The 25,882-nt window shown below is 40.0% G+C and overlaps 3 protein-coding genes across 10 annotated transcripts in view; 2 read left to right on the top strand and 1 right to left on the bottom strand.

Annotated features, from left to right (window-relative positions):
* The window catches only part of mpp7a (MAGUK p55 scaffold protein 7a), a 32,766-nt gene extending 32,354 nt beyond the window's left edge, over window positions 1–412 (bottom strand). For 2 of the 5 annotated variants that reach the window (XM_077554717.1, XM_077554719.1), the window contains exon 1: window positions 181–412. The gene's annotated coding sequence lies outside the window, so the exon portion shown is untranslated. The remainder of the gene's footprint in view (window positions 1–180) is intronic. The other 3 variants (XM_077554721.1, XM_077554722.1, XM_077554720.1) reach the window with 2 other exon arrangements.
* A 1,066-nt stretch (window positions 413–1,478) lies between these two features.
* Window positions 1,479–17,179, top strand: waca (WW domain containing adaptor with coiled-coil a). Of its 3 annotated transcripts, none has more exons than XM_077554569.1 (13): window positions 1,479–1,719; window positions 1,901–1,931; window positions 2,597–2,777; window positions 5,408–5,499; window positions 8,064–8,179; window positions 10,290–10,408; window positions 10,524–10,775; window positions 10,847–10,969; window positions 11,107–11,258; window positions 12,982–13,106; window positions 13,770–13,965; window positions 15,156–15,283; window positions 15,374–17,179. In XM_077554569.1, exons 1-13 carry the CDS (start codon window positions 1,679–1,681, stop codon window positions 15,441–15,443), a joined length of 1,626 nt encoding a protein of 541 aa, XP_077410695.1. In that variant the 5' UTR covers window positions 1,479–1,678; the 3' UTR covers window positions 15,444–17,179. The 3 variants fall into 3 exon arrangements, with proteins under 3 accessions (XP_077410695.1, XP_077410693.1, XP_077410692.1); XM_077554567.1 differs by having other exon boundaries at window positions 1,480–1,719; window positions 11,110–11,258; window positions 13,767–13,965; XM_077554566.1 differs by having other exon boundaries at window positions 1,481–1,719; window positions 13,767–13,965.
* A 3,649-nt stretch (window positions 17,180–20,828) lies between these two features.
* Window positions 20,829–25,610, top strand: bambia (BMP and activin membrane-bound inhibitor (Xenopus laevis) homolog a). 2 transcript variants are annotated; one of them, XM_077555144.1, is made up of 4 exons: window positions 20,829–21,127; window positions 21,221–21,370; window positions 22,052–22,330; window positions 24,602–25,610. In XM_077555144.1, the coding sequence occupies exons 2-4, from the start codon at window positions 21,295–21,297 to the stop codon at window positions 25,018–25,020; spliced, it is 774 nt and encodes a 257-aa protein (XP_077411270.1). In that variant the 5' UTR covers window positions 20,829–21,127; window positions 21,221–21,294; the 3' UTR covers window positions 25,021–25,610. The 2 variants fall into 2 exon arrangements, with proteins under 2 accessions (XP_077411270.1, XP_077411268.1); XM_077555142.1 differs by having other exon boundaries at window positions 20,829–21,370.
* The last annotated feature ends 272 nt before the right edge of the window (window positions 25,611–25,882 follow it).

Raw genomic sequence — 25,882 nt, 5'->3', positions numbered from 1 at the left:
AAAGGATGATATGAAAGGGGTAAGCGTGAACAGCTATTTCCTCTGTATTCAACCAACCCTTGTCAAACGATTGTACTTCAAAAACAAATCCAACGACAAACTTATTCTCTTATCAAGTTTGTTAGTTGGAAGATACAGTACTGGAAAATATCATACAATGTACAATGAGGCTCTACTCACTTTGCATTTGAGATCGAAGTCGAATGCGCTCTCGCTACCCTCGGTAGAGTCCAACCATTCTTTTGATATGAAATCTAAAAGTTTTCAGTTTCCACTTGAAAAAAAAGTGATTTGATCACCCCTTTTCACACAACAGTGCAACGCGGGTTATCTGCTAAAATTATCTTCCCAAACGTTCGCTCTTGGCCGTGGCACTCTCCAAGAATACAATTCTCTTTCAGTTGCTGATTTGGAAGCAGTTTTGTTTGTTTTGATACTATGGTGTGTGAAGAATATGAGGAAACAATCGCTGATCTACGGTCTGTGTCTATGAAGCGCTGACAACAGGGACCGCCCCATCCGTGCGCTCATTGGCCTGTGTCTTTAAAAGGCGGACTGTTTACTTAAATACTTTATTTTCATTGGTGGGCTTTATAGCCAATTCCATGCAAGCATATTTGACATGGAGTTGTACGCGAGCACACTGTGACGTTTTACATTCATAAAAATGTATTGCGATTTTGTGATACATATTACTTCATTCGGTTATGCCAATTAAGTATCAACTTCATGCTTATATAATTGTTTTCTTGTTGCTTAAAATAACACGTACTTTAACTAGCTATATGTTTAATTTTCAAACAGATGTAAATGCGGTAAGCTGCCACCCCCTAAAGGCCGTGTAAAAAAGGACACCTGGGGTGGGGTGCAAAAGAAATAAAAATAGAAGTCTTCTAGGTTTTAATCAAATTAATATCACACTTTAACATTTTCTATCATTAATTAATATGTCATCAATGGTTTCATTTAGTAGAGTGGAATAATAGAGGAATCCATGGAATTCTTGCCGCTATGTCAAACAGTGGCCACTAGATGACAGTGCACAACAAGTGACTGCGCAACATAGGCTGGCGTAGCTATTTCTCATGCCTATAGGTTAATATCGTGGAATAATTTTTATTATTTAAATGATGATTTAAATGTTTGGATTTGGTTTCCAAAACTTACACAAGAAGTGTTTTTGATAGGGTTTTGACTCGAATGTGTGCGTCATGTTGCTTTCGAGTGGGGGATGAGAGCCGCTTCCTGGTGGGGTTGCCAGCTTTATTTATTTGTACCCTCATTGGCCGCATAAATGCTACTCGTTCACTATGGTTAATGAATAAAATATGTACCTAAATTGTACGCATATTGTGTCATATACTTAACATATTCACAAATGCTCGTTGTGAGCCTCAGTTAATTTTCATATGATTACCCTGGAGTCCATCAATTTGTCTTATCTGGCAACCCGGCTAGCACCGCACTGCTACGTTTTGTCGTGTGATCCGGAGAACCGCGGCTGTGCGGGGAATGGACTGAGTGAGGGAGGGCGCTCTTTCCACCACTGCTGCCTATAGCATCGAAATAGCCACCAGCTAGGCTCAAATTGACGATTTCAGTTTGCCGAATTAGCGAGAAAATACAGTGCCGTCACAAGTCTTTCACATCCCACTCTAAACACACTAACACGGCATTGATGGTAATGTATGCGAGGAAACAACCGAGACTCGGCGATGGGTAAACATCTTTCCACGTTACTTCTTCACATTTTCCTCTCGCCTATAGCTACGCTTGACAATCCGCCATTTTTACCGAAAACAAAATAAGTGTCTGGAAAGTTGCGCGTTCACTTTGATGCGTTTCTTAACGTTGACACCCCAAGCCTTCTTATTCACATGTTGTTTCTTTATTATTGCAGGTGCGACCGAAGAGATTCTCAGCCCTATCAGGTACTTGGAAGCTAAACGTAGCTTAGCTAGCAGCAAATCAGATTAAAATGGAAACTCCGGTTCAGGCTTCTGGAAAGCTCAACAGGCCCCAGTCAGTGCGGAAAAAGTGGAAAGTAGATATTTTATGGAAATTGCGGCCTCCTTACCCCATGGAGACCGCCGACGAATAAGCATAGTTTATTACAAGTGCATTAATAGCAGCCTGTCGCTGAGTGAAGATTCAGGCGAGTTTTACAGCAGTATAGCTATTAGCTTGTTACCGTTAGCTCGCCTGCTAGCCAGTCTGATTAAAGGCCTGACCGTAATTTTTAATCTAGCAGGCGACTTGAAACGTTTCAACATTCCAAACATGCACGGATAAACATTAGTATGCGTGTGCGCGCACATTGAACAACTGTATGAATTTTAACCAACACCGTGCTTCTTACGTCATATCACATCGTAGTACGAATTGTTATTTTTGTCCTCACGTTATTATCTATATGCAGTATATAATTTGCAGAATGACACGGGCAGCGTGATTTTTCTTTTTAACAGATACACATGATGATCTTGAAGGTTTCTCGTTAACACCTGATGATGATGAGAACTATTGATAACATGTAATGCATGTCAGTAAAGATGTTTTTTATTTTTTATTTTTAAATGCAATTGTTTTATTCCAGACTCTCAAATACTCATCCAAGAGCCATCCAGGAGGGGATCACCGGCATGAAAAGATGCGAGAGCACTCAGATGTCACCCCTCCCTGCAAAATGCTTCGGAGGTCTGACAGCCCGGAAAACAAACACAGTGACAGCAGAGCAAAGGCTGTCCATGCACACAGGGGCAGGGAACGTGATGGAGGTGAGAAATGAATCAACAGTTCACATTTTAAATAGTCTATTCTTGAACGTCTGATTGGAGAGCAAGTGAGACCGCTGCCTGTATTGTTAAGTATCATTATGCAGTTTTAGCCACTTTATAATTTTTTTTTTTGTAAGTACAGGTACAGATTTATGATGGATTCTGTTGCTTTTCCCCCTTGACATACATGCATCGATGTTACCTTGCATTTTTGAACCATGCTGAGTTGCTGACTATATATACTATGCTGAAAATAAAATGCGACAGCCGTAAGGTTCATTCAAGTGGTCTGGTTGTAGAATATCCAGTGGGGGAAATACATTTTGTTTTGTTTGTTTGTTCTTTGCTTGGGTTTATACCTTTTTTTCCCTGGCTCTTGGACAGGTTGTCACTGTGACCGAAAATCACATTTTGTTGTTTTTAAACTGGTGCTACATGACGATAGAAATGAGTTTCACATATGTACTATGTCTGCGTGCTCAGTACAATACGTAGAACATTACCAACAACTGGAATGTATGCATTGTAATAAAGATCTTTATAGTTTGAAATGGCTTTTGCGGCGGATACAACGGGTGTTTTGTGCAACAAGCAATATTTTGAATAAATATTGTGCATTACATACTATTAACTCCTAAAAGTCGTCACGAAGTTCACCAAGAAGAATTGTTCTAGGGCTGGGCAATAAATCAAATTAATTCAATTAATCGTCATTTTGAAAATCGAACAGTTGAAAATTTGCTAACTGATGAAATCTAATTTTGTCTTCTGGATTATTAAAAGTTGTTGTTCTTGTGTTCTGTTACATCCAGACGTTGTTGTGAGTTGTGATTTTCCATAAGTGGCAGAATACTGGATGTGTTGTTTACAAGACATGTTTACAATAGCTACCAACTACTTAATTGTGCCATTTAAGCCCTAACTATGAATGTTAAATTGATGTTAAAACAGATTAAGAATCAGTATACATTATTGTTGTCTGAACATTTTATACAGGAATTATTTTTGATAAATGAAATGTTTGTTGGGTTTATTAGATTAAATTCAGAATCGTCCTGAATGACTTTTAAAAAAATCGATATTTTGCCCAGCCCTAAATTGTTCCATTGGCGTGAATTTTTGAAGCAAGTTGAAATTTGAACAGTGTCAATCGGAAGTATTATGTGGGCAAAAAGTGTGGAAAATAAAAATCACAATAACATATGTAGAAATGCTGACATTCCCGCGATAATCCCAGCGACTACGAAAGTGTAGCTGTCACATACGACACACACACTCACACACAGCTGCTCAAGCAAGCTGGGGAGCCCCGTTAGCTATTAACTTTATTCGTTTTACCTACTAATTTCTTGCATACTTTTGGTGCATCCCAACTCAGCAGACATATGCTAGGGGTTCGGTGATGATTGATTAACAGCAAGACAATGCCACAGGTGGCATTTGATAAGCATGATCAAGCACAAGTGTGTGTTTACCAACAGCTGTTTTCAAATAAGCTATAACGGAAAGTAACAGCAGCAGTAAGATTCAACTTAGTTTACTTATTAAATTCATAGTTCATATTAGGGTGGTGCAGTTAATCGAAATTCAATTACAATTTCAATTACATTCCACAATTACAAAATCTGCATAATCGTTAAAAAAATATTTTTAATACAAATTTTTGAGTTAATTGAATACATTTTGTTTAAAAGGAACTTTTATAATTATAGTCTTTCAAAGAATTTTATTTGTCTTAATATTTTTTATTTGTTTTTTACGTTCAAACATTTTCTTGTTTTGTACCATAAAAATAAATGATCGTCCTCCTGCACAGGGCACAAGCTGCACTCCAACTTGAAGTTTTTGCCAAAATAAATAAATAAATAAGTATTATTTAAAGTATATATTAATTATAAATTATGTTTGGTCCAAAAGGAACTTACATAATAATAGTGTTTTTACTTTTTTTTAATTGGTTTTAATATTTTTAAATGCTTAAACGTTTTCTTAATTTGTACCAAAAAAAAAAATAATCGTTTGAATGATCGTGATTTTAATGATTGCCTAAATAATTGTGATTATTATTTTCCCCATCATCGAGCAGCCCTTGTTCATATTTGTCATATCTGGCAGCTGACTCTTTAATGTTTGGTTCTCTGTTGCTTTGCGTGTGGTGTTGATTTCCGTTATTAGATGTTTTGCAGTCTGGGCCAAATCATGTTTAGCTTCACTGTAAACAATTTATTGACATGCATGCTTAGATATATTTGTGTATGATCAATCACATTTTAAAGTCAAGCTAGGTAGGCTAAGTTGCTTTTTGTAGTTTCCCATCGGCAAGTGGACTACAATACAGTGGCTTCCTTAAGCATAGGGAGGACCATTTTTCTTAACGCGCTTTGAGGCATGCTATATTGTATTTCACATGCTCTGTTGAAATGTCTGCCCAAAGTGCAGCATTTATCTGATCAGCATGAGAAAGCAAGTTTTGTTTAAGCCAGAGAGGTTTTGACAGCAGCATCCAGGGTCATTTCTAATTTCGCGCAGCTTGTTTACGAGTCAAATGAGTTAGATTATAATTGTTTTTTAAAAGATTTAAGAAGTAAGAAAATGGCGATTTTTGTATTAAATAACTTCTTGTGTTGCAGGGACCAGTTTTTCGCCACATGAAAATTCTCACAACCACGGTACACTTCAAAGCTCCAACTCGCATTCAAATCCCAGCAAACCCTCAGACACAGTAAGTTGCCTCTGACCTACGTATGTGACTGAATACAACGAACTGCTTGGATTGTTTCTTGTCAATAACAAGTATTGATTATATCTATGACATACACATTTCATTGTACCCCATTGTCTTCTTCACATCAAGTTGTGCTTCTTTTATATGAAAATCTGCTTTCGTAAGCTTCTTGGATCACCACACATGTCGAATGTCTTACAGTGTTTGGGTTGTGAAAAATCTGAAGATATTTTTTTTCACGCCAGTGTGGCAGGGCCCGACAAAAATTCATTCGTCAAGAGAGGGGGGTCGGTGGTGTCTGCGTAGTAACCACTAGAATGGGGAATGGAAGCCTAATTATTAATTAGGTATCGTAAACATAAGTGGCTAGAAGTACCATTGATTGTAATTAGGTCAAATTGCAAATTGATTTCACCCCCATCATTCCGCTTGATATATGTCATCTTTTATAGATTGATAGAAAGCCCACATTGTTTACATATTTGCAATTTTTAACGTTTTGAATGCACCGCACGTCTTGCAAGAGACGTCAATGTTTACATTCCATTAGCGGCTAACTGCTAACGCCGGAGACTTGTGCCAGCCGTATCATAAAGTGACGGCGTAATTAAATAGCGGTTTCTTGGTGTCCTTAATTAGCGGTTGAATATGATTTCGGAATGGCGTTGTGTTGATCGTGGTCGTCGAGAGTTGCTCCACCACACAGAGCGATGCAGTACATACTTATATTTGCAGTTGAATTTAGGTAACCCAAATTTTATAAATAAATAGAATAATTATAAGCAAGAATAAATGTGTCATATTTTCTCATACCCACTGGGGCTGATTATTCCTTATTTAAATAGTATCACTTGATCAAGTTTCTTCTAACGTTTCACACTTAAAACAAACACACACACGAACATATCATTTCTGATGATATGGTATCGGACTGATATTGGTCATTTACAGTACTCTAAGCTAAAATATCGGTATTGGATTCAAAGTAGAAAAATGCTGTGCAGGGACGAGACATCTCGTGGCGTTCTAATCTCGTACCATTCAAACAAATAAAATATTGCACTATAAAGAAAATATTAGTGGTGTTCGGTCTTTCTTGTGGCGTGTGTTTGTCTGGCTAGATGCAAATGTTCTGACAAATATCCAGAATGTTCCTGAGAGTTGTTGGCATCTCTGAGTATTGATTGGAAAAAGGTATACAGTTATTTACTTCAATTCAGAAAGCATCTGTGAAAACTGCATTTCCAGGATTACAGATGACATTCCAGCCTCTTGCATCATTAAAGGGGTAGTTCGTTTTCTGGGGGGACATGAATCTGTATGGCATCCTCACCTAAAGTGGTATGCAATCAGCACTGGCTTACCGCTGACAGCGTCCTGTGACACGAGATCTGATCCTAGTTTCTAGACGAAAGTAGTCCGGCAAATTAGCTAAAGCATTTTTCTTTTAAAAACAATTTGTGTTCAAAAGGGGGATGAATTTGCATCACAAAACTGCACATTAGAAAAAACTCAGACTCCATTACCGCCAGGCTCTATTTTTCTGTCCGTATCACTGCGCACTGCATCCAGCTGACAGACGCGCACAAACCGACTTGTTTGGAAGTGTTTCACTGATGCGAGAGAGCTAATGGCGATCGAGAGCCATTAGTACATAACGTTACGATTGTATCAGCTTTATAAGCTTAAGTGTGTTGTGCGTTCCTGTGTTGCACATTCTTGTGTTCAAGTGTTTGTGAACGCATCGCACGTCTGGCGGTGGAAAGGGACTCATCCGTACATTGTTGGTAACGTCTGCTTAATTCGGCTTGCGAGTAAAGTTTCTTGTGTTCGGCGTTGGCTGCGGCCAACAGTAGCCGGTTGTGTGAAGACAAATAAAAAGGTGAGATTACCTTGTGACACTATATTATATTGTTCAATATGTAAAAATGGTGATTTCCCGGGCTTGTACCAATACAAATTTCCCTGAATCTCCGCACTTCAAACAAGCGCACCCCATTTGTCAGTGACAGTCACCCGCTCTCTCAGGGCTCCGGCTGACCAAGTTGTACCACTTCGATATCCCTCCTCGCTCTCGCTCTCTTTTTCTGCCCGTTCGAATTCCATCTGACGAATATCGGCATCGGTATATAAAGATACCCCCTTGGCTCAGTGCTAAAGACATTGTCGTCGTAGTCAGACCCGTTATCGTAAGTGATAATTACGGTGGAACGCGTGTCTTGTCAGCCGGCTACGCAGCGCACCGCGCAGTGATACGAGCAGAAAAATAGTGCCCGGCGGTAATGGAGCCTTTTTTAATGTGCAGTTTTGTGATGCAAATGTATCACTCTTTTTAACAAAAAATGTTAAGAAGAAAAACACTTTATTTCCGTGACGCCAGCCAACTTGCCGGACTACTTTCATCTGGACCAAAACCGGACCGGTTCTCTGATCACAGGACGCTGTCACTTTAGGTGAGGATGCTATACAGATTCATGTTCAAAAACCCGAACTATCCCTTTAATTGCATTCACTACTGTCGTCAGACTGGTTCTGTTCCTTAATCCAATTCTTTTTCTCAGACTCATGAACCGGGTGATGACTGGTCGGAGCACATCAGCTCATCTGGGAAGAAATATTATTACAACTGCCGAACTGAGGTGTCCCAGTGGGAGAAACCCAAGGAATGGCTGGAGAGGTAGCTGTTACCCATTGTTAACTTAATTGTGTACATGTTTTTTTATGGTTTGATCCTTAGGGATGGGCGAGTACTGATACCAGGTATCGTATTGGACCGATACCAGGCCACATTTCATAGTATCGGTACCCGCGACGGCTAATGATACTGGTATCATGCTCTTGTGGCCATTTTTTTGGTCAGGAACTGTCAGAAAGACTAGGGGGGACAAAAGTTTTGTTCCGTCTCGTTCGTTTCCCATGTGTCTCCTTATGAGGTAACACTTGTTCATTTCATTACTTCCGCAACGCCATTTCGGTGTGCGTTACTGAGAATAAGTAAGTACTCTTGTTGTGAGTGAGTAGTATCACCTATATCTGTGGTTGTATATGTTTGTAGCTCGCTTAACTTGCCGTGTTTAATTGCCTCGTTTACGTTTGCCCGGATGATGTGGTGCTGTTGGTTTCTTCAAGCCGTGACCTCCAGCTCTCACTAGAGCGGTTCGCAGCCGAGTGTGAAGCGGTTGGGATGAGGATCAGCACCTCCAAATCCGAGACCATGGTCCTCAGTCGGAAAAGGGTGGAGTGTCCTCTCCGGGTCGGGGAGGAGGTCCTGCCCCAAGTGGAGGAGTTCAAGTATCTTGGGGTCTTGTTCACGAGTGAGGGTAGGTTAGAGCGGGAGATCGACAGCCGGATCGGTGCAGCGTCTGCAGTGATGCGGACGCTGTATCGGTCCGTTGTGGTGAAGAAGGAGCTAAGCCGAAAGGCAAAGCTCTCGATTTACCGGTCGATCTACGTTCCTGCCCTCACCTATGGTCACGAGCTGTGGGTCGTGACCGAAAGAACAAGATCCCGGATACAAGCGGCCGAAATGAGCTTCCTCCGCAGGGTAGCCGGGCTCCCCCTTAGAGATAGGGTGAGAAGCTCGGTCATCCGAGAGGGACTCAGCGTCGAGTCGCTGCTCCTCCACGTTGAGAGGAACCAGTTGAGGTGGCTCGGGCATCTGGTTCGGATGCCTCCTGGACGCCTCCCTGCGGAGGTGTTCCGGGCATGTCCTACCGGCAGAAGGCCCCGGGGACGACCCAGGACACGCTGGAGAGACTATGTCTCTCGGCTGTCCTGGGAACGCCTTGGGGTCCCGTCGGATGAGCTGGCTGAAGTGGCTGGGGAGAGGGAAGTCTGGGCTTCCCTGCTAAAGCTGCTGCCCCCGCGACCCGACCCCGGATAAGGGGTAGAAGACGGACGGACGTTTGCGCTTAATTGCCTCAGTAACGTCGAGCTGCGGTGCTCAAAATAGAACGGTGCCGTGAACGGCCCTCGTAGACGCTCAGTGTTTCCCACAGATGTGAAAAATACCTGGGTGGGTGGACTGGGCAAGGTTTGAGGGGGGGTCGGGAGTATTACGGTTAGGGTTTGAGGGGTTTTACCCCTCCCCAAAAAATGTTTGGGGTCATTTTTCACTTCATATTCTGCATTCTAGTGAATTTTCAGACTCAAAATGTTGATAATACATTACTTGGTGGCACCATCTTTTTTGCGCTTATTTTGTATTAAAATAAAAATAATAATATATATATAAATAAAATAAGGCTGTCATATCTAACGTTATATACGGTTGCGACACTTTTTGTTGGTGTTGTATTTTTATGAAATTTCTTTGCAAACTTCTTGGGCGGTGGCCAGTTTACTTGGATGGCCCGCCCAAGTATTAACATGATGTGGGAAACACTGACGCTAATTATAGCTCTTATACATACTGCATTATATTTGTATTGAACGGAGAACGTGAAACAGGATTACCTGAAGCCCTATTGTATTGAATGGAATTCTTTGCACTGTATTCTTTACAAAGAAGTTGTACAGCCACATATTTTGATTAGGACCTTTTTTTTCTTATTTGTTTCATTTTATTTATTGATTATTATTTTTTTACTTTTATGAGCAAATTGAAAAATATTAGTGCCTTTAACTTTGTGTCATTAAAAAAAAATTAAATTAACTTTTATGTATCATAAGTACTAATGGTATTGGTATGAGTATTGAAGATTTGAGTATCGGTCTAAAAAAAAGTGGTATCGAACATCCCTACTTGGATCCATAATGTTCTGAATGTATGCACTCCTATTTGGCAGAGAACAGCGACAAAAAGAGGCGACAAAACAGACTGCAGTTGTCAACAGTTTCCCCAAGGACAGGGACTACAGAAGGGAGGCTATGCAGACATCAGCGCCCCCTGGGTTTTCAGCAACAAGTAAGAAATACAGGAACTATTTTGGTTTTCAAATGTTAACTGAAATCCTACAAATAGATGGCTGCTAGCACCCCCCCCCCCCCCAGCCTTAAACCTACTTTTGCGTTGACTTCAGAGTCAGCACAGGTGGAGAAACCTTCAACAACTCATGTGACCCAGTCATCATCTTCTAGCTCGGGGAGCTTGAACCCCACATCAGGCACCCCGGGAACGTCGACCTCCTCGACAGTCCCCGTCTCCCCAGTCCTGCAGTCGCCTGCCCCTCCGCTTCTCCAAGACCCCACTTTGTTACGCCAGCTCCTTCCTGCACTTCAGACTGCCTTGCAGCTCAATAACGCCAGTGTGGACATGGCGAAAATCAACGAAGGTGCCGGCGCAGAGGCCCTCATTTTCCTGTTTCTGGAGCTAGCTTGTTGTAACTTGTTTTCCTTTGTTTAGTTTTGACAGCTGCCGTCACACAAGCTTCATTACAGTCGATGCTTCATAAGATCCTCACTGCTGGACCGTCACCTTTCAATATTACTACTATTCTCTCTCAAGCGGCTCAATTCTCCAGCCAAGGTAAGAGAAACCCGTGGGAAGCTAATATTTGTAAGCATTTAGCAAAAAGACCAAAATCAAATAAAATTTTCCACTGCTTTATAACTTTTGCATATTTTGCTTGGTTGTCTTCTTTTTTTTTTTTTTTTTGTCATTAGCAGCTCAGCAGTCAAACCAGTCACCAATGTCGTTAACGTCAGATGCATCATCACCTCGATCCTATGTTTCTCCTCGCATCAGCACGCCACAAGCCAATGCTGGTCCCCTCAAACCTGTACTCGGCACACAGCAAGTCATCTCACTGTCAAAGGTAGGCTGAGAATTCCCCTTTTGACGTCCTAATGCTAATGGTATGAACAACAACACTACTCAATTAAATGACTCATATGTCAACAAATGTGCATGGAATAAGTGGTCAGTTCCTTCCATCTAGTCTTGTGCTATCTGTTCCTTCCTTGGTTGACTTTCTGGAAAATGCTGACAGCAAATGAAATTTTGCTGTACATACTGACAATAAGAATTCCTTGGATTCAACAGAATTGGAGGAGTTACAGTTGTTTGCTTTAGGCAAGTGAGGAGTTATGGGGTGTGCGCGTGCAGTAGGTGCTGCCGTTTTATTCTGCTACTAAAGTGCCATAGCAAATTGTTGGTGAAATTGAATGGAATAAAAGCCCCAGTTGAATAAGCAATATGACGTCGCGTTCATTCATCTGTCTTTCACTGTCGCTGTTCAAGTCACATGACCGAGACGAAAGGTGCGCTATCAGCACAAGTTACGGCGAATCAAGCCAATCATTTAGTCCAATGATGTGTAGAAAAGCATTGTGGGATGATGACAACTTTATTTATCATAGAATACCGCAACGCTACTGCACTGTGTGGTTACTTTATGCTTGTGGTTAATTATTTTATTCATCCGGGTCATTTATTTCTCAGTTGTCACTAGGGCTGGGAATCAATTCTAATTTCCTCAATCGATTCGATTTCGATTCACAGGCGTCCAGTTCCATTCGATTTTGATTTTTCCATTTTCCAATTCGATTCATTTCACTTCAATCCAATAGATTAATTAAAGAACATCAATTCTTTTTAAAAGTCAGACCTGATAAAAACTCCACAAATCTTAAATTCCAAAGTAAATTTTAACACAATCACTTTAGTGTTACACAAATATTCAGCAAGGATGATGTGAAATTGTTTTTATATTTCTCATTCAATAACTGTAAATATAGATAAAAAATATTAGAAGAGCAATAAATCTTGTCTTTAATAAATGTACAGTAAGAAAATAATTTTCAATTCATGTAAACAGTAATTTCAAGAAAACTAAGATTAAAAAAATTATGGGAAAAAGAGATGGTTTTATGAATTGATATCGGGCTTGACAAGGAAAATTATATATATATATTTTATTTATTTTTTATTTTTATTTTTTTTACCCGGCTCTAGTTCTAGTAGCCAATGGCGAGTACTATTTTCAATAATTGCTTTTTGTTTTGGTCCTGGACTTCACATTAAAATGGCTAGTGGGACCAAAAAAGTTTGGGGACTCCTGCTTTTGGTTTAAAAAAATAAAGATTAAAAAATAGCGCAAAGAAATGTTTAGCATGGTCAAAATTTGATGGCGACAAGAAAAAACATTTAAGAGTATAAAAGAAGGTTTGAGAGTGTCTGACAAGTGTTTTGCAACATTGAATGAAGCCTGCACCACTCAGTGACATGCTACACGAGCTTAAGATGTGAACAAATATTTGATCATTAAATATTGAAAATTATTGCTAGTAGAGTAATGGGGGAAGAGTTAACCCATTCCAACTAAACCATATGTCCGATTTATTGCCGTGTTTGCAATTTGGGCATAACGGTTGTTCAGTGTATCCATTGAATTCAAGTATTTATAAACATCACTTAGGGGGGAAAAATACACTAAAAGTTGACATAGGTGTTTGATCAGAATTGAGCACTCGAACCTGCAATGATAATCTATCTTAAAATAAAATTGTCATGTTGCACGTTTGCTGATTATTTTATAGGTGAGCACGCCAGCACTCAAGCAGTCATCTCATCCCCAGCAGACATCCCAGCATCCCCTCCCCAGCGACAAGCAGCACACTCATGATGCTACCACAGCGTCACCACGCACCCTCCAGCGCCAAAGGTAAGAGCCTCCTCTACATCGCCACTTGCGGAAGCCGTACAGAATCATTGATGGCGTGTTGTTTTGTTGACAACAGAAACAACACATCTTTTGTGTCTCAGTAATGTTTACTTTAATTGTAAATATTTCTATGACCTTTCTGAAAATTTGAGGAAAAGGTATTCTTTTGTTATTATTATAATTTTTCACATTTGTCAATTCTGTTGACTTACAAGATGTTTTATGTAGTGACTGTCATCAGGCATTGCAGGGTTCTGTCGCCATCTGCTGGTAGTTGGGGGAAATATGTGATCTGAATCTTAAAGGTGGGGGATCTGATAGTAATCCGATTTTGTTTTAAGCAACAGAAGAATAACTAAATAAGACTGGAAATGCAAAACCGTTGTATAAAAAGTCACTGCATCTTAATGAATAAATTAGATTGACATCCAGTTTATTTCCTACTTTCTACGCTCCACCTGCATCCCACCACCAATACTGGAAAGTTGTAAGGTTGCAAAAAAATTCAAATAAATAATATATATATATATATATATATATATATATATATATATATATATATATTCCTTTCAACTTAAAAAAGGTGGCAGATAGCAATTAACAAAGTTTGAGGCTGATCTCAATTCTTACTCTCCTATATGCTTCTTTTTTTGACCGCAGCAGTCAGCGGAGTCCCTCCCCAGGTCCCAACCACGTCGCATCTGGCAGCAGCAGCAATGCCCCTACATCTGCCTCGGCTACGCCGACCTCCTCGACATCCCGGCCCGCCTGCTCCTTCACACCCGCCCTTGCTGCTCACTTCAACGAGAATCTTATCAAGCACGTCCAAGGTTGGCCCGCTGAGCATGCAGAGAAACAGGTTTGTACCAATTGCTTAAATATAATCAAATTAAAATTTGACACGCCATAGAAAAGTGTGTTGTTAACTCATTCAAACCCAAAAACGTATAAATATGTTTTTTAATACTTTGTCCTTAACTCACAAAAATTTATGTATACGGGTTTTTTTTACTTTAAGGTGGCACCAAACACCCGTTTTTTGCCCCCAAATCAAGCTTTAAACAAACATTTACTAAAATGTGAAAATAATGACCAGGACATGTGAACAGCATTTTTAGACATCAGTTTATGTAGTTTATCAGGAGGAAAAAACTTGATTAAGTGTTGAGTTCTCCTTTAATGTTTTTTATATCCTAGAGAGCATACACATATGGAGGACCAAAACTGCCCAAATTAAAAATAAATGACGAAATAAATGAATATAAGAGAAAATAAAAATGGATACAAAACATATAATTAAAAGATTTAATAGAAAAACAATATATAAATGGAAATTAAATAAAAAAAAATAAAAATATATATATAGATGTAGATGCTCGGTCAGATCGAAATGTTATTTAAATGAGGGGGTGGTCATAAGCGTGTCTTGGGTTGGGCTCCGCTGTTGTATTTATTTCGACATTTCTTTTTATTTTTTGGAACTCATTTTTAATTTTTTTATTTAGGGATTTATATATTGTTGCTTTTATTTCCATTTATATTTATTTTTTGTATTTAATTTTTGAATTATATTTTTATATCTATTTTTGTTTTCACTTTTGTTAATTTATTAAATTTTTTATTATGTCACTTTTGGTCCTCCATATACAGAAGGCTTTGATACAGCTTCTGACCTGAAGAGGTCACTTAAAGCAATGGTAGTTATTACAGAAAACGGCCTGCAGGTGGCAGCACAGTATAAGAGATCAGCCAGGGCCATGTTGCAACAAGCTATTTTTCCCAGTGTTTTCAACAGGTTTGTGAATAGTGATGAAAATTTGCTATATTCAAATGCTAATTTAGAAATATACTTTTTTTCTGATGAAAGAAGAGACTCTAAACTTTATTTTGGTAGGTTCCATGTTTTTATAGCAATAGGACACAATATGCTGTGGGCCTTGCAAAATCAGTCAAAATCCAGTAAACCGGCGGGGAGCGAAGGGGGGGTTGCTTCAGTGAAAATGGCTGAGAGTGAATGAGTTAATGAACTATGAACCATTTGCGGTACAGGCATCAAGATTACGTGAAGAGGCTCACACGATGGGCAGCATTTGCATGTCTGAGAACTGCACTGAGCTCAAAAACCTGCGTTCCTTGGTCCGAGTCAGCGAAATACAAGCCACGTTGCGCGAGCAAAGGTAAGAATGCTTTAGCGCGCGCGCAGCCAGTCTGTAGTAGTCCACCTAGATACACAAAATTTCTCTTCTTCATGTCTTTCTCTCCCACAGGATACTGTTTCTAAGACAGCAAATCAAAGAACTTGAAAAGTTGAAGAACCAGAATTCGTTCATGGTTTGAGAACTTCTTGTCACAAGTCGAAGCGGGCGTTCGAGGAGAGTTAAAGGAAAAAAGGGTACATGTGGAGGGAGACCCATTGCACATAGTTGGACGCCCAAGGCAGAGCGGTGGTTCGGTTTCTCTCGAGTAGGGTGACCAAACGTCCTCATTTGGGAGGGCAGACCACTTTTGTATGTCCTCTCCAGGCATCCGGGGGTTTGATAAATTCATGAAAATTGCACGACTAATAGGAAGTGGAGTGCTCTGTGTTACAGCGACTACCACGATCAAGGCCAGGCCGGGTGTCCTCTTTTTTGGGGGGATTTAAATATATGGTCACCCTACTCTCGAGGCCCATCTTTACACATGCACACAGGAGCTGTTGTTGGTTTTGCTTTGGACCGTTTGAGCGGCAAAGAGCCGAGAAAGAAGGAAAAGAGCAGTTTGGAGAGGAAGGGGTGATTTACAATTCTGCTTTGTTTTAAAAAAAGAAAAAAAAAATAGAAAAAAATAAATGTAGATTTCTTGTAGATGTTATCTATGTTGTAAATATGTTTTGTAGAATGAAGCCATGGAAAGCCATGTCTATCAAAGCTTTTGACATCCAAACTAATCAGCGCCGAGGCGGCTACATTCTTTAGCTAGCCTAACTTCATGAACTCATCTGCAGCTTCCTGTTGTCACTTCATAGATCACAGAAGGATGTTTCGAGTCGACGATTTACACACAATAACACTGCTCTCATTTTCCTTTCCTCGTCAACCCTCCGTCAACTTCCCTCCTCAGCCCTCCTGGGCTGAAGTGCACTCAGGCATGGTGAAACATCCCCTTCCTGCAAAGTCCGACGCAACTGCTCTTAATTGGTCCGGTGGTGTATTTGCAGCTTCTGGTAACCCTGGATCTCCCAGTCTTGATGAAAAAATAGTGCCTGGTGGTGTGGTTGCGTGTGATTCCAAAAAATACAAATAATAAATGGGATGTTGCTTTGAATCATGCATCCATCCATTTTCTGAACCGCTTATTCCTCCCAAAGGTCGCGGGGGCTGCTGGAGCCTATCCCAGCTGGCTTCGGGCAGTAGGCGGGGTACACCCTGAACTGGTTGCCAGCCAATCGCAGGACTGCTTTGAATCATTCCCACACTCTTTGTCTGGCTCTGGTCCTGCCACATCCCCTCCCATGTTCCGTAGTTTTTATTTCCCCTTTCGAAATGCAGGTTCATTCCATTGTACAGTCAACAAAGTGGACAACATTCAAAGGGTTTATTTATAAAAGAGTTGTAGAGGTCTACACTTTGATTTGCACTCTATGTAGGAAGGGACAAGAAGCAAACAGGCAGGTTTGGGCAGAGGTGCGTGGTCACAAGGTTCAAATGTGAATTGTGTGTATTATAGTAACCATGTTAAGCTAAAGAGAGCCCTGATTATTTTATTGGAGTGTTGGGTTTGGTTTGATATGATGCTAGTGCCTTGTTGAAAGTTCATTCGCCTACACATCCCCTTCCTGCTGGCTTTTTTTGACCTTCTGTTTGACTAAATAAAATAAGATATTCAACAAGCATGTCCCATCATTATTGTTTGTCCTCCAACTGTCGAATCACGGGGTCCCCAAGCTGCAAAGTTTAGTTCTGCCATGTTGTCATATTCAAGCATATAACTCAACTCCACCTCACATTCAGTACAGGTGACCACATCCTTGCTTTGTATATTGTTTCCTGAAGTATATGACAGATGTAATAAAATATGTCTCTCCAGGGTCATGTCGTTTTGCCTTCTTGATGAGCTTCATTTATCAGTAAGCCAATTAGCAGCATTATGATCACTTGCAAAATGCCAGGTATCCACAAAACGTCAATCATTTTTTAAATATCTAGCCGCTCCATATTGTAGGCCTACTTGTTAGCCGCTCATAAACAAGTCCAATTTTATTAAGGCCCGACCAATTATAATTGGCTGACTATTGCCCTTCATTAATCGGCCAGTTGGGCCAAATGGCTGATTATTTTCCCCTTAAAATGTTGTCATAGAAGAAAATCGAAGTTTCAGACCCTGTGAAAGTACAGTACCCTGAATGCACCATTTTGTTAGCGTAGCATTAGCAACTAGCAAGTGTGTTGTCTTATGCTGCTTGCTCTGTTATCCAAAAGTGTCCTTTAAGATGTTTAATGACACCCCAGTTGGAGTTAACTGTAAAAATAAACACACGACAATAAGAATTGCATCCACTGTATATTTAAGTAGAAAACGTGCTTCGTTTTTAAAATATCGCTAGCCTAGTGCAAACGCTAAAATTGAAGGGAAGATCTTATTCAAATGCTAAAAGGAAGTTAGCATCGACTTCGAGAGTGTTTTCCCTTCAAATAACGAATATTCACACCCAAATGCTATGAGAACGCAATTTTATGCATTAAATATATATTTTTAAATAATGGCAGATTAATCTTTTTTTTGTGTGCCAAATATTGACATCGGCCTAAAAAAAATGCATATGTACAAGCTCTAGATTTTATACTTAAAAAGTTAAAAAAAAAAAAAAATGACACGGACTGTACCTTGAGCTTGAAATTTGTTCTCAATTTCATTTCAGTTTAAGATATAGCTAACTGTGCCACCCTCACAGCTCAAATCACTCCTGATGATCAAACACAGGCTTCCTTACATAAATGTAAACGCCAGTGGATGCCATCAGTTTCCTCTCTCACAAAGCGCATAAAAGATCAAGTCTGCATAAAAGCTTTGGGATGCAGAACCTAAAAGTCAGTCTTTATCATCAAAGCTGCATCTTCCTGCGCCACATTATTACGAACTGTTTGCATGCACAGTAGTGTGGGGTCTAATGTAGGAAATATTCAGTCCATTATCACGAGGAGCGTGGAGACAGTCTGCCTGTCTCTTGTTCTCGCCTTGATATGGCTCACATCAAAGTGAGGAGTGGAAGCCAAGGAGGTGTTGGAGGAAGTTTGTTTGCCTTGGTGTGTCTCCATGTGAAGGCCACATCTTCAAAGTGGAGATAATAATCAACATGTGGCCACTTTTAGTCTATTATGAATGATGCAAGTTTTTTTTTAGAGGCTTGTTTTGACTTGCTCATAATCTTAGGTAGATGTTACCTGCAGACCCCGACCAATCATGTCAACAGACACTTAAGCAGCGGGGGGCTTTTGTTTCTCAAGGCCCCACCATCTGTACCGGTTCACACCTACAAGTGATGTCTAATGCGTGAAAATAGGCACAGCAAAGGTCATTTGCATCACGACCCCCCAGTGCTGAAAGCTTGTTAACACGCATCCTCTCAGTAGGAAAGAAAACACTTTTTTTAAAAAAAACGAATTCACTGATAGACTTTTTGAGCAAGCTGGTGCTTTCTTAGATGCTACGAATTGCTATGATTGTAGTCATGTTCACAGCAAAAATTACAGTGTTAAAATTTTAGGGTTACATTTTTGGGAGCTGATTTTAACTCCTGAGGTGTAATCATCTGTTGTTAGATTAACTCTGCATTTAACACTTTTAAAAGTGTTGTTTTAACCATATTTAGTATTGAACGATATAGACACGTTTTATATGTTACATTTTACTCTGTAAGTGTTGAATTCAAACTGTCTGAGACATTAAAATGTTTTATATAGTCCATCTGCATTCGTGTTATCCGTTGAATTGGTGAATGGCATAAAAAAAAGTGTGAATGGCTGTTTGTCAAAATGTATGTAAAGAATTAGTGGGCACACTGATGGTGCGCTACCAGTTCTTACCACTAGATGGTAGAAAAACATTACTTACTAAAATAAAATGCAACCACAATGCAGCGAACTTGCTGTCCATGTTGTATAAAAATGACCGCGTTCTAATACACATATACATATATGATCTATTATGAGAAGGAATAATATACTAGAAATTATAGTTTTATGACGGAAAGTAGTATTTGGTGAACTCCAGACATTTCTATGTGCAGCAGTCTCCTTGCATAGCTGACACAGCCCCGGACTGGCGCCTCTGTGAATTGCAGATAATTGCTGTAATTGTCATGTGTAAAAAAAAAAAAAAAAATTCCTCCACTAAAGCTGTATCCTCATTCATTTTCAGTTGGCTGTTGGCCTTATGCAGATCGCGTGAAAGCTTCATTTTTTATTCATAGTGCATGTAAATCACATTTAATCCATTTTAATTAAATTGAACAAACATTTTGTAGATATAAGATTATATTTTTACTGCTACATCCGGGTCTTCGACTTTGCATTGCAGATCGTGACATGTAGTAGTGTATAATTGTGAGCGCTGCTGTCGTCTCAGTGGCGCCGTCAACCTTTTTGGATTGCTAATTTCTTTTAACGACAGTCCGCTCCTCCCTGGTCGCCTGAAGGCTTGAAGGCTCAGTCCGGCGTCAACCTGGCTGCCAAAGCAGGGATGACGCTACAGGTACAAACACTAGCCACACTTTAGTGACAATAGATCAGCAATGCAGTGACATGACTCAACTTAGCGATAGCCTACAACATACGGCCAAATGAGCCACTGTTTAACTTTGCAATTAAATCGATACATTTGCGGTAAATGACTGTTTTTAATTTCCAGATACGTGCATATTGGAGGGTCATAGAGGGATTTCACTCTGTAATGTGTGTCAGGACTTGTGGGAGAAGGCCGTCATTGGTGCATAAACTCTGGCAGATAATTAATTTACATTTTTAACAAATGTTTACTTGAGATAAATAAAGTCATAAACATTAACCAAATGTCTGTACCACAAGGAAATTGTAACTATTGAATTAGACAAATGGTTCAAACCCCAGCCCTTGGGGGAGAAAAACATTACATTATATTATATATATATATATATATATATATATATATATATATATATATATATACAGTTGCTCAAACAAATAAATAAATTAACTACTTAGTTGTTACAATAATATTAATAATAATAATAATAATAATAATAATAATGGAACCCAAGGAAACATTTTGTCAAACAGCCATTCACACTTTCTTTTATGCCTATGGATAAGTTATAGTCTTCAATGAAATTTACATGTATGTTTGTGGAAGGTAAAATTATCATAAGCAAATTTTCAGATCACCCATTTCTTCTTATGAGGTTTTTTTTTTTTTTTTACCCTAGTGTTTAATTATTGTTATTTTTATTTTTGGGGGGTCATCAAAACCTTAACAGTACATTTAATACAATTGAATGTATGTATTTATTTATTTATCTATTTGTTCATTCATTCATACATACATACATACATAATTACATTACATACATACCCGCACTCATAAGTAAACATACTTTATTTTGAAAGGACGTACACCACGAGGATTGTCACAAACTTTCCTGACAGACTGACCAATCAGCTCGAAGGGGGGCGGAGTTCTAGCAGACCACAGTTATTTCTTCTGTTATATCTTGACTTCTTCGAGTCCGCTCGCACTGTCTAACAAAACGAGATTGTGCCTCATTTTCAACAAATTCTCCTCCCAGGAATACTCGGATGATGCTTCAACATCATCGGTAACAGCGGAAGAAAGAGCCAACGACTGAGCTGCAGTTTCAGCTTTATAACTTGACACGCTTCACAACAGGATTATTATATCCTCTCTTTTTCTTCATGGGACTTGAAGTAGACGTGCAGCTTTTTGAATCTCTTGTCATTTGGGGCCGATTTTAAATACTGGAGCGCTTTTCTACTTGCGTCGGAATTGCGAGTTGACTTTTTTTTTTTTTTTAATGAGTAGGAATGGCCATTTTTTCTCCCTAGCTCCATGTAAAGCGTGTTCTTTTTTTCCACGTCCAGCTCTTGGCTCAGGGGACGACAGTGCCGCGAGTTGTGGACACAAAAGCGCGTGTTGCGCGTCAACCTTGGCGTCAATGGATCGCCACTTTAGTCTTATTTCTATTTGGCTCCAACTGGAACTCTGTGCCATGGCTGTTCTTCTCACGAAAGGTAAATATGTTGGCGCTGTCTGTGCTACGTTTTTTCTTTGCACAAAAAAAAGAGAAAAGTCAAATCTGCCATGAAATACTTAAATGGTGACCAATGACAACCTAAGTAGCAAGTTAAAAACGTACTTCATCATTGTCGTAACTCGCTCAACTGCTTTTAACTTAACACGTTAAGTTTAGCTAACTGACATTTGTTACATTCTTGGTTTCAGACAATTTTCTACACTAATTAAGGCCTCAATGTAGTATTTATTTGCTATTGTCTCCCAAAGGGTTCCCCCAGTGTAACTCCCGTTTTAAAGCTGCCATTCATATAAAACGTGAACTGGGCCAAAAAGCTTCCGTGCTCAGGTCGACCCCCTCCTCCTCTTCCCCGCACCCCCCTTCAGCCCACAAAGGGGCCTCTCCTCTCTAATGAAATATTCTCCAAATGACCTGCCGGGCCCTGCTGCTCCAATCATTCCCAGGCAAAACACTGATCTAATGAATGTGCCCCTGAACTGAAACTTGTTGCATTGAAAGAGGACAGAACCGGCATACACTGATTTATTATTATTGTTTTTAAATTGACACATGTCGCTTAGAGTCACACAACCAAACATAACATCTTAGGAATCCTGACAAGTGTTAAACTGCGACAACCTCAACTAACCCCATCATCTGAAATTTGTGTCGCCGCCAGGTGAAATAAGGTGCTACTGTGACGCGCCGCACTGCGTGGCCACGGGTTACATGTGCAAGTCTGAGCTGAACGCCTGCTTCACCAAGCTGCTGGACCCGCTCAGCTCAAACTCTCCGCTCACACACGGGTGTTTAGACCCCGTCGCCAACGCCGGCGACATCTGTAGCAAGCAGAGGGGCGCAGACGCCCTCGCTGGTGCCGCCACACTGGACTGTTGCCATGACGACATGTGTAACTACAGAGGCCTGCATGACCTGGCACACACAAGGGACTCCACAGGTAAGAGGAGTAGTTAGGGATTTTTTTTGTTTGTTTTTGGCTTTCAGGGGGACATAAATATAAATAGTGAATTAAAGTTAATTAAAAATTAATTTCCTTGGGTGAATTTTATGATTTTTCTTCTTTCTCTTCCTGTCCGTTAAGCAATAAGTTCAGCTGTAGGTTTCTTCAAGCACTTTTGTTTATGGTCACCCCCCCCCCCCCCCCTTACTTTTTTCTCTACTTCCTAGCATTACAGAGCTTCACTTTGACTTTTATTAGGAGAAAACCGAGAAGGCCAGTTTAAGCGCTTGTGTTTTTTGAACTCATGTTCTTGTTGTAATTTTCCCACTGAGAAAGACTGGATATATTGAGGAGTCTGCATGTAGGAATTTCGGAAGGCAAAGAGGAAAGGATTTTTAAATTTTTTTTTTGTAAGTGCGACCCTGTCTTGGACAGAACCCATTTGTATCAAGCCAAATACATTTTGACTTTTAGTAGGGACAAGGTGACTCATTTGTTTTTGCCCCCGTTCCTGGTTTTCATACTCCCCCCCCCCCCCTTTAAGGGATGAGGAAAAATAAACTAAAAATAAAACAAAATCATTGAGCCATTTTCAGCAGTAAAAAGTTAATACTTTGTCCAGAATTAATTTGATAACATTATTTTTCATGTGCAATTAATACCTTTAAAAACACATCTTTCCACTTGTTGACTGAAGATGACATCACCTGTGCTGAGGAAATAGGTGAAGACCAATCACGGCTCACCTGTTTTTTTGAGGTTTGGTCAGCAAACCGAACCATGATTGGTCGTTACCTGTTTCCTCAGTGCGGGTGATGTCATCTTCAGTGGACAGCAAGTGGGAAAATTACTTTTTAAAGGTCTTCATTGTTCATGAAAAATAATGATCACATTTAATTATAGACAAAATATTATCTTCTTGCTGTTGAAAATGGCTCAATGAGTCCAGTATCCCTTTAAAGGAGAAGAACCATGAAAATGTTCTTTACTTTAATATGTTGTATGTGCCCTCACTAGTGTAAACACAGCATTCTGATTAAAAGGGAAGCTAACCCAAAAACCAAACAATCTTCACAAAAATATGTTATATGAAGCCCCACTATTCCAAATACGGTATTCTGGTTAATATTGTGTTAGTGGAATATGTGTTAAGCAGCAAAATTCAACAGTTTTTATCAATATCAGAAGGCGGCCATTTTGCCACTTGCTGTCGACTGAAAATGACATCACAGTTGCTCAGGTCTCAGGTAGCAACCAATCACGGCTCAGCTTCAGAAAACAGGTGAGCTGTGATTGGCCGTTGCCTGAGTTCTGAGCAGCTGACAAAAGTGCTTCACAGGTAAAATTGATCTCATATATACAAACAAATACAAGAAGTGAAACAAAAATAAAGACCAACAAGATAATAATCATAATCATAACAACCCATAATCAGCAGATCTCAGAAAGCTTGGCAAAACAAATATATAATATGAATTAAGTTGCCAAATCCACCAATTTTTATCCATCTTGGAGGCAGCCATTTTGACACCTGCTATTGATTGACAATGATATCACAGTTGCTCAGGTAACAACCAATCACAGCTCACCTGTTTTCTGACTTTGGTCATGTGATGTTCGCTAGATGAACTGTGATTGGTCATTACGTACGGAAGAGGATTAGGGCCAGTGAAGAGGAGGGAAAAAAGAGGTTGGGAGGATTATTACTTTATTCTCAGAATTCTGACTTTAAAGTGAGAATTCTGATTTTATTCTCAGAATTCTGACTTTCTGACTTCCCCCCACAATTCATAGCAATATGTCACAAAGTCAGAATTCTCACTTTAAAGTCAGAATTCTGAGAATAAAGTGACAATTCTGTGATTAAAGTCAGAATTCTCACTTAAAAGTCAGAATTTTGAGATTAAAGTGATAAAGTGAGAATTCTGATTTTAAAGAGAGATTTTTGACTTTAATCTCAGAATTCTCTCTTTAAAGTCAGAATTCTCACTTTGAAGTCAGAATTCTGAATTTTCCCCTCCTCTTCACCAGCCCTAATCCTCTTCCGTAATTACGTGATCTAGCAACTTTGATGTCATTTTTAGTTGACAGTAACTGGCACAAAAAAAAATGGCCACCCTCTCAGGTGGATAAAATGGGTGGATTTTGCTACTTAATTCATATTTCATTATAGGAAAGTAACTTTTTGGTTGACTCCCTTTTTAAAAGTGTCAACATATAAGCCTTTCATCGCTGTCTACCACATTAATTTTCAATCTGTGTGTACAGATCACAACCGATACCAGCCAGAGAGCAACAACCGAAACCTGGTGACGCGGGTTCAGGAGCTAGCGTCGGCCAGGGAAGTGTGGTTCCGAGCCGCGGTCATCGCAGTGCCCATCGCGGGCGGCCTGATACTGGTGCTGCTCATCATGCTGGCGCTGCGTATGCTGCGCAGCGAGAACAAGCGGCTGCAGGACCAGCGGCAGCAGATGCTGTCGCGGCTTCACTACAGCTTCCACGGCCATCACACCAAGAAGGGCCACGTGGCCAAGCTGGACCTGGAGTGCATGGTGCCCGTCACGGGACACGAAAACTGCTGCATGACCTGCGATAAGATGAGACAGGCGGACATCAGCAATGATAAGATACTGTCCCTCGTGCACTGGGGGATGTACAGTGGCCATGGCAAATTGGAGTTTGTATGACTTTTTTTTTTTCCTACTCCGGAAAAAAACATTCCCATATTTTTCTCCCGCTGGACTGCTGGGTCTGTGTTTTCATTTATTTTTACCAGTGGCAAAAAAAATACGAGACTGATCTCATGCCGTGTGGTTTTTGCTAGAGGAGCACTTTACTTGAAAAATGAAAAGGCAAAGCAGCGAGGAGCCGAGTTTTAAACCTGAGAGGGCGGGACCGCGAGGGGCAGCGAGAGCACCCGAGGATCCTGGACTCGTACACTGAGCGCTGAAGGATTTCACATCAATCCGAATTTTGCACATTTGTATAAAACAAATAAATAATGTTTGTTGCTGAAAATACTTTTTACACTGACACCAGGGTACAAGAACTTGTTTGAGGAGTTAAAAAATTGACTTTAGGTGTGCACACTCCTCTGTGTACATTCAAGCTTATTGTAAAGATTTTGAAAAAAATATATATTTTTGTCTGATTCAAAAGTGACCAGTGTGTCTTGTTTTAGATGAATGTTCTGCATCGCTCTGTGCGGTCAGACTGTAAGCTTGATTGTGAGCGTGGAAGACTTCATTAAAAGTGACTTTTTATTTATTTGACTTAATGGAGTTTTATTTTTTTTGTCCTGTAGCTGATTTCTTAGATATATATCCTAGTAGTTGTAGTTGTCATATTTTGGCAGGTCAAAACGTGTGTAAAGCAGGATGCAAAGGTGTGCCTAGCAGGATGATGGGGTGGGGGGTGGAGTCGGGGACTGAACAGTAAGGCCTTGTTCTGTGGTTGAGCTGCTCCTTCTCAGAGGTCAAGGGTTTTTCTTTTTGCACTGCTTAGATTTTTGGTGTTGGTAGATATTTGTTAGCCTGTCTACTGGCCAGA

The sequence above is a fragment of the Vanacampus margaritifer genome, chromosome 20 (genome assembly GCF_051991255.1).
Source record: "Vanacampus margaritifer isolate UIUO_Vmar chromosome 20, RoL_Vmar_1.0, whole genome shotgun sequence".
Taxonomy (NCBI): domain Eukaryota; kingdom Metazoa; phylum Chordata; class Actinopteri; order Syngnathiformes; family Syngnathidae; genus Vanacampus; species Vanacampus margaritifer.
Note: the sequence above shows the minus strand (reverse complement) of the source record. Positions and strands in the feature narration are given on the sequence as shown.

What these genes read in the sequence shown, in the direction of transcription:
- waca (XM_077554566.1), top strand. Translation starts at nt 1,679, where the DNA reads ATGGTAATGTATGCGAGGAAACAACCGAGACTCGGCGATGG. An exon ending in CATGGCGAAAATCAACGAAG is followed by an intron (nt 10,776 to 10,846) that starts GTGCCGGCGCAG and finishes TCCTTTGTTTAG; the next exon opens with TTTTGACAGCTGCCGTCACA. An exon ending in CTGAGCATGCAGAGAAACAG is followed by an intron (nt 13,966 to 15,155) that starts GTTTGTACCAAT and finishes TTTGCGGTACAG; the next exon opens with GCATCAAGATTACGTGAAGA.
- bambia (XM_077555142.1), top strand. Translation starts at nt 21,154, where the DNA reads ATGAGTAGGAATGGCCATTTTTTCTCCCTAGCTCCATGTAAAGCGTGT. An exon ending in GGCTGTTCTTCTCACGAAAG is followed by an intron (nt 21,371 to 22,051) that starts GTAAATATGTTG and finishes TGTCGCCGCCAG; the next exon opens with GTGAAATAAGGTGCTACTGT. An exon ending in ACACACAAGGGACTCCACAG is followed by an intron (nt 22,331 to 24,601) that starts GTAAGAGGAGTA and finishes CTGTGTGTACAG; the next exon opens with ATCACAACCGATACCAGCCA.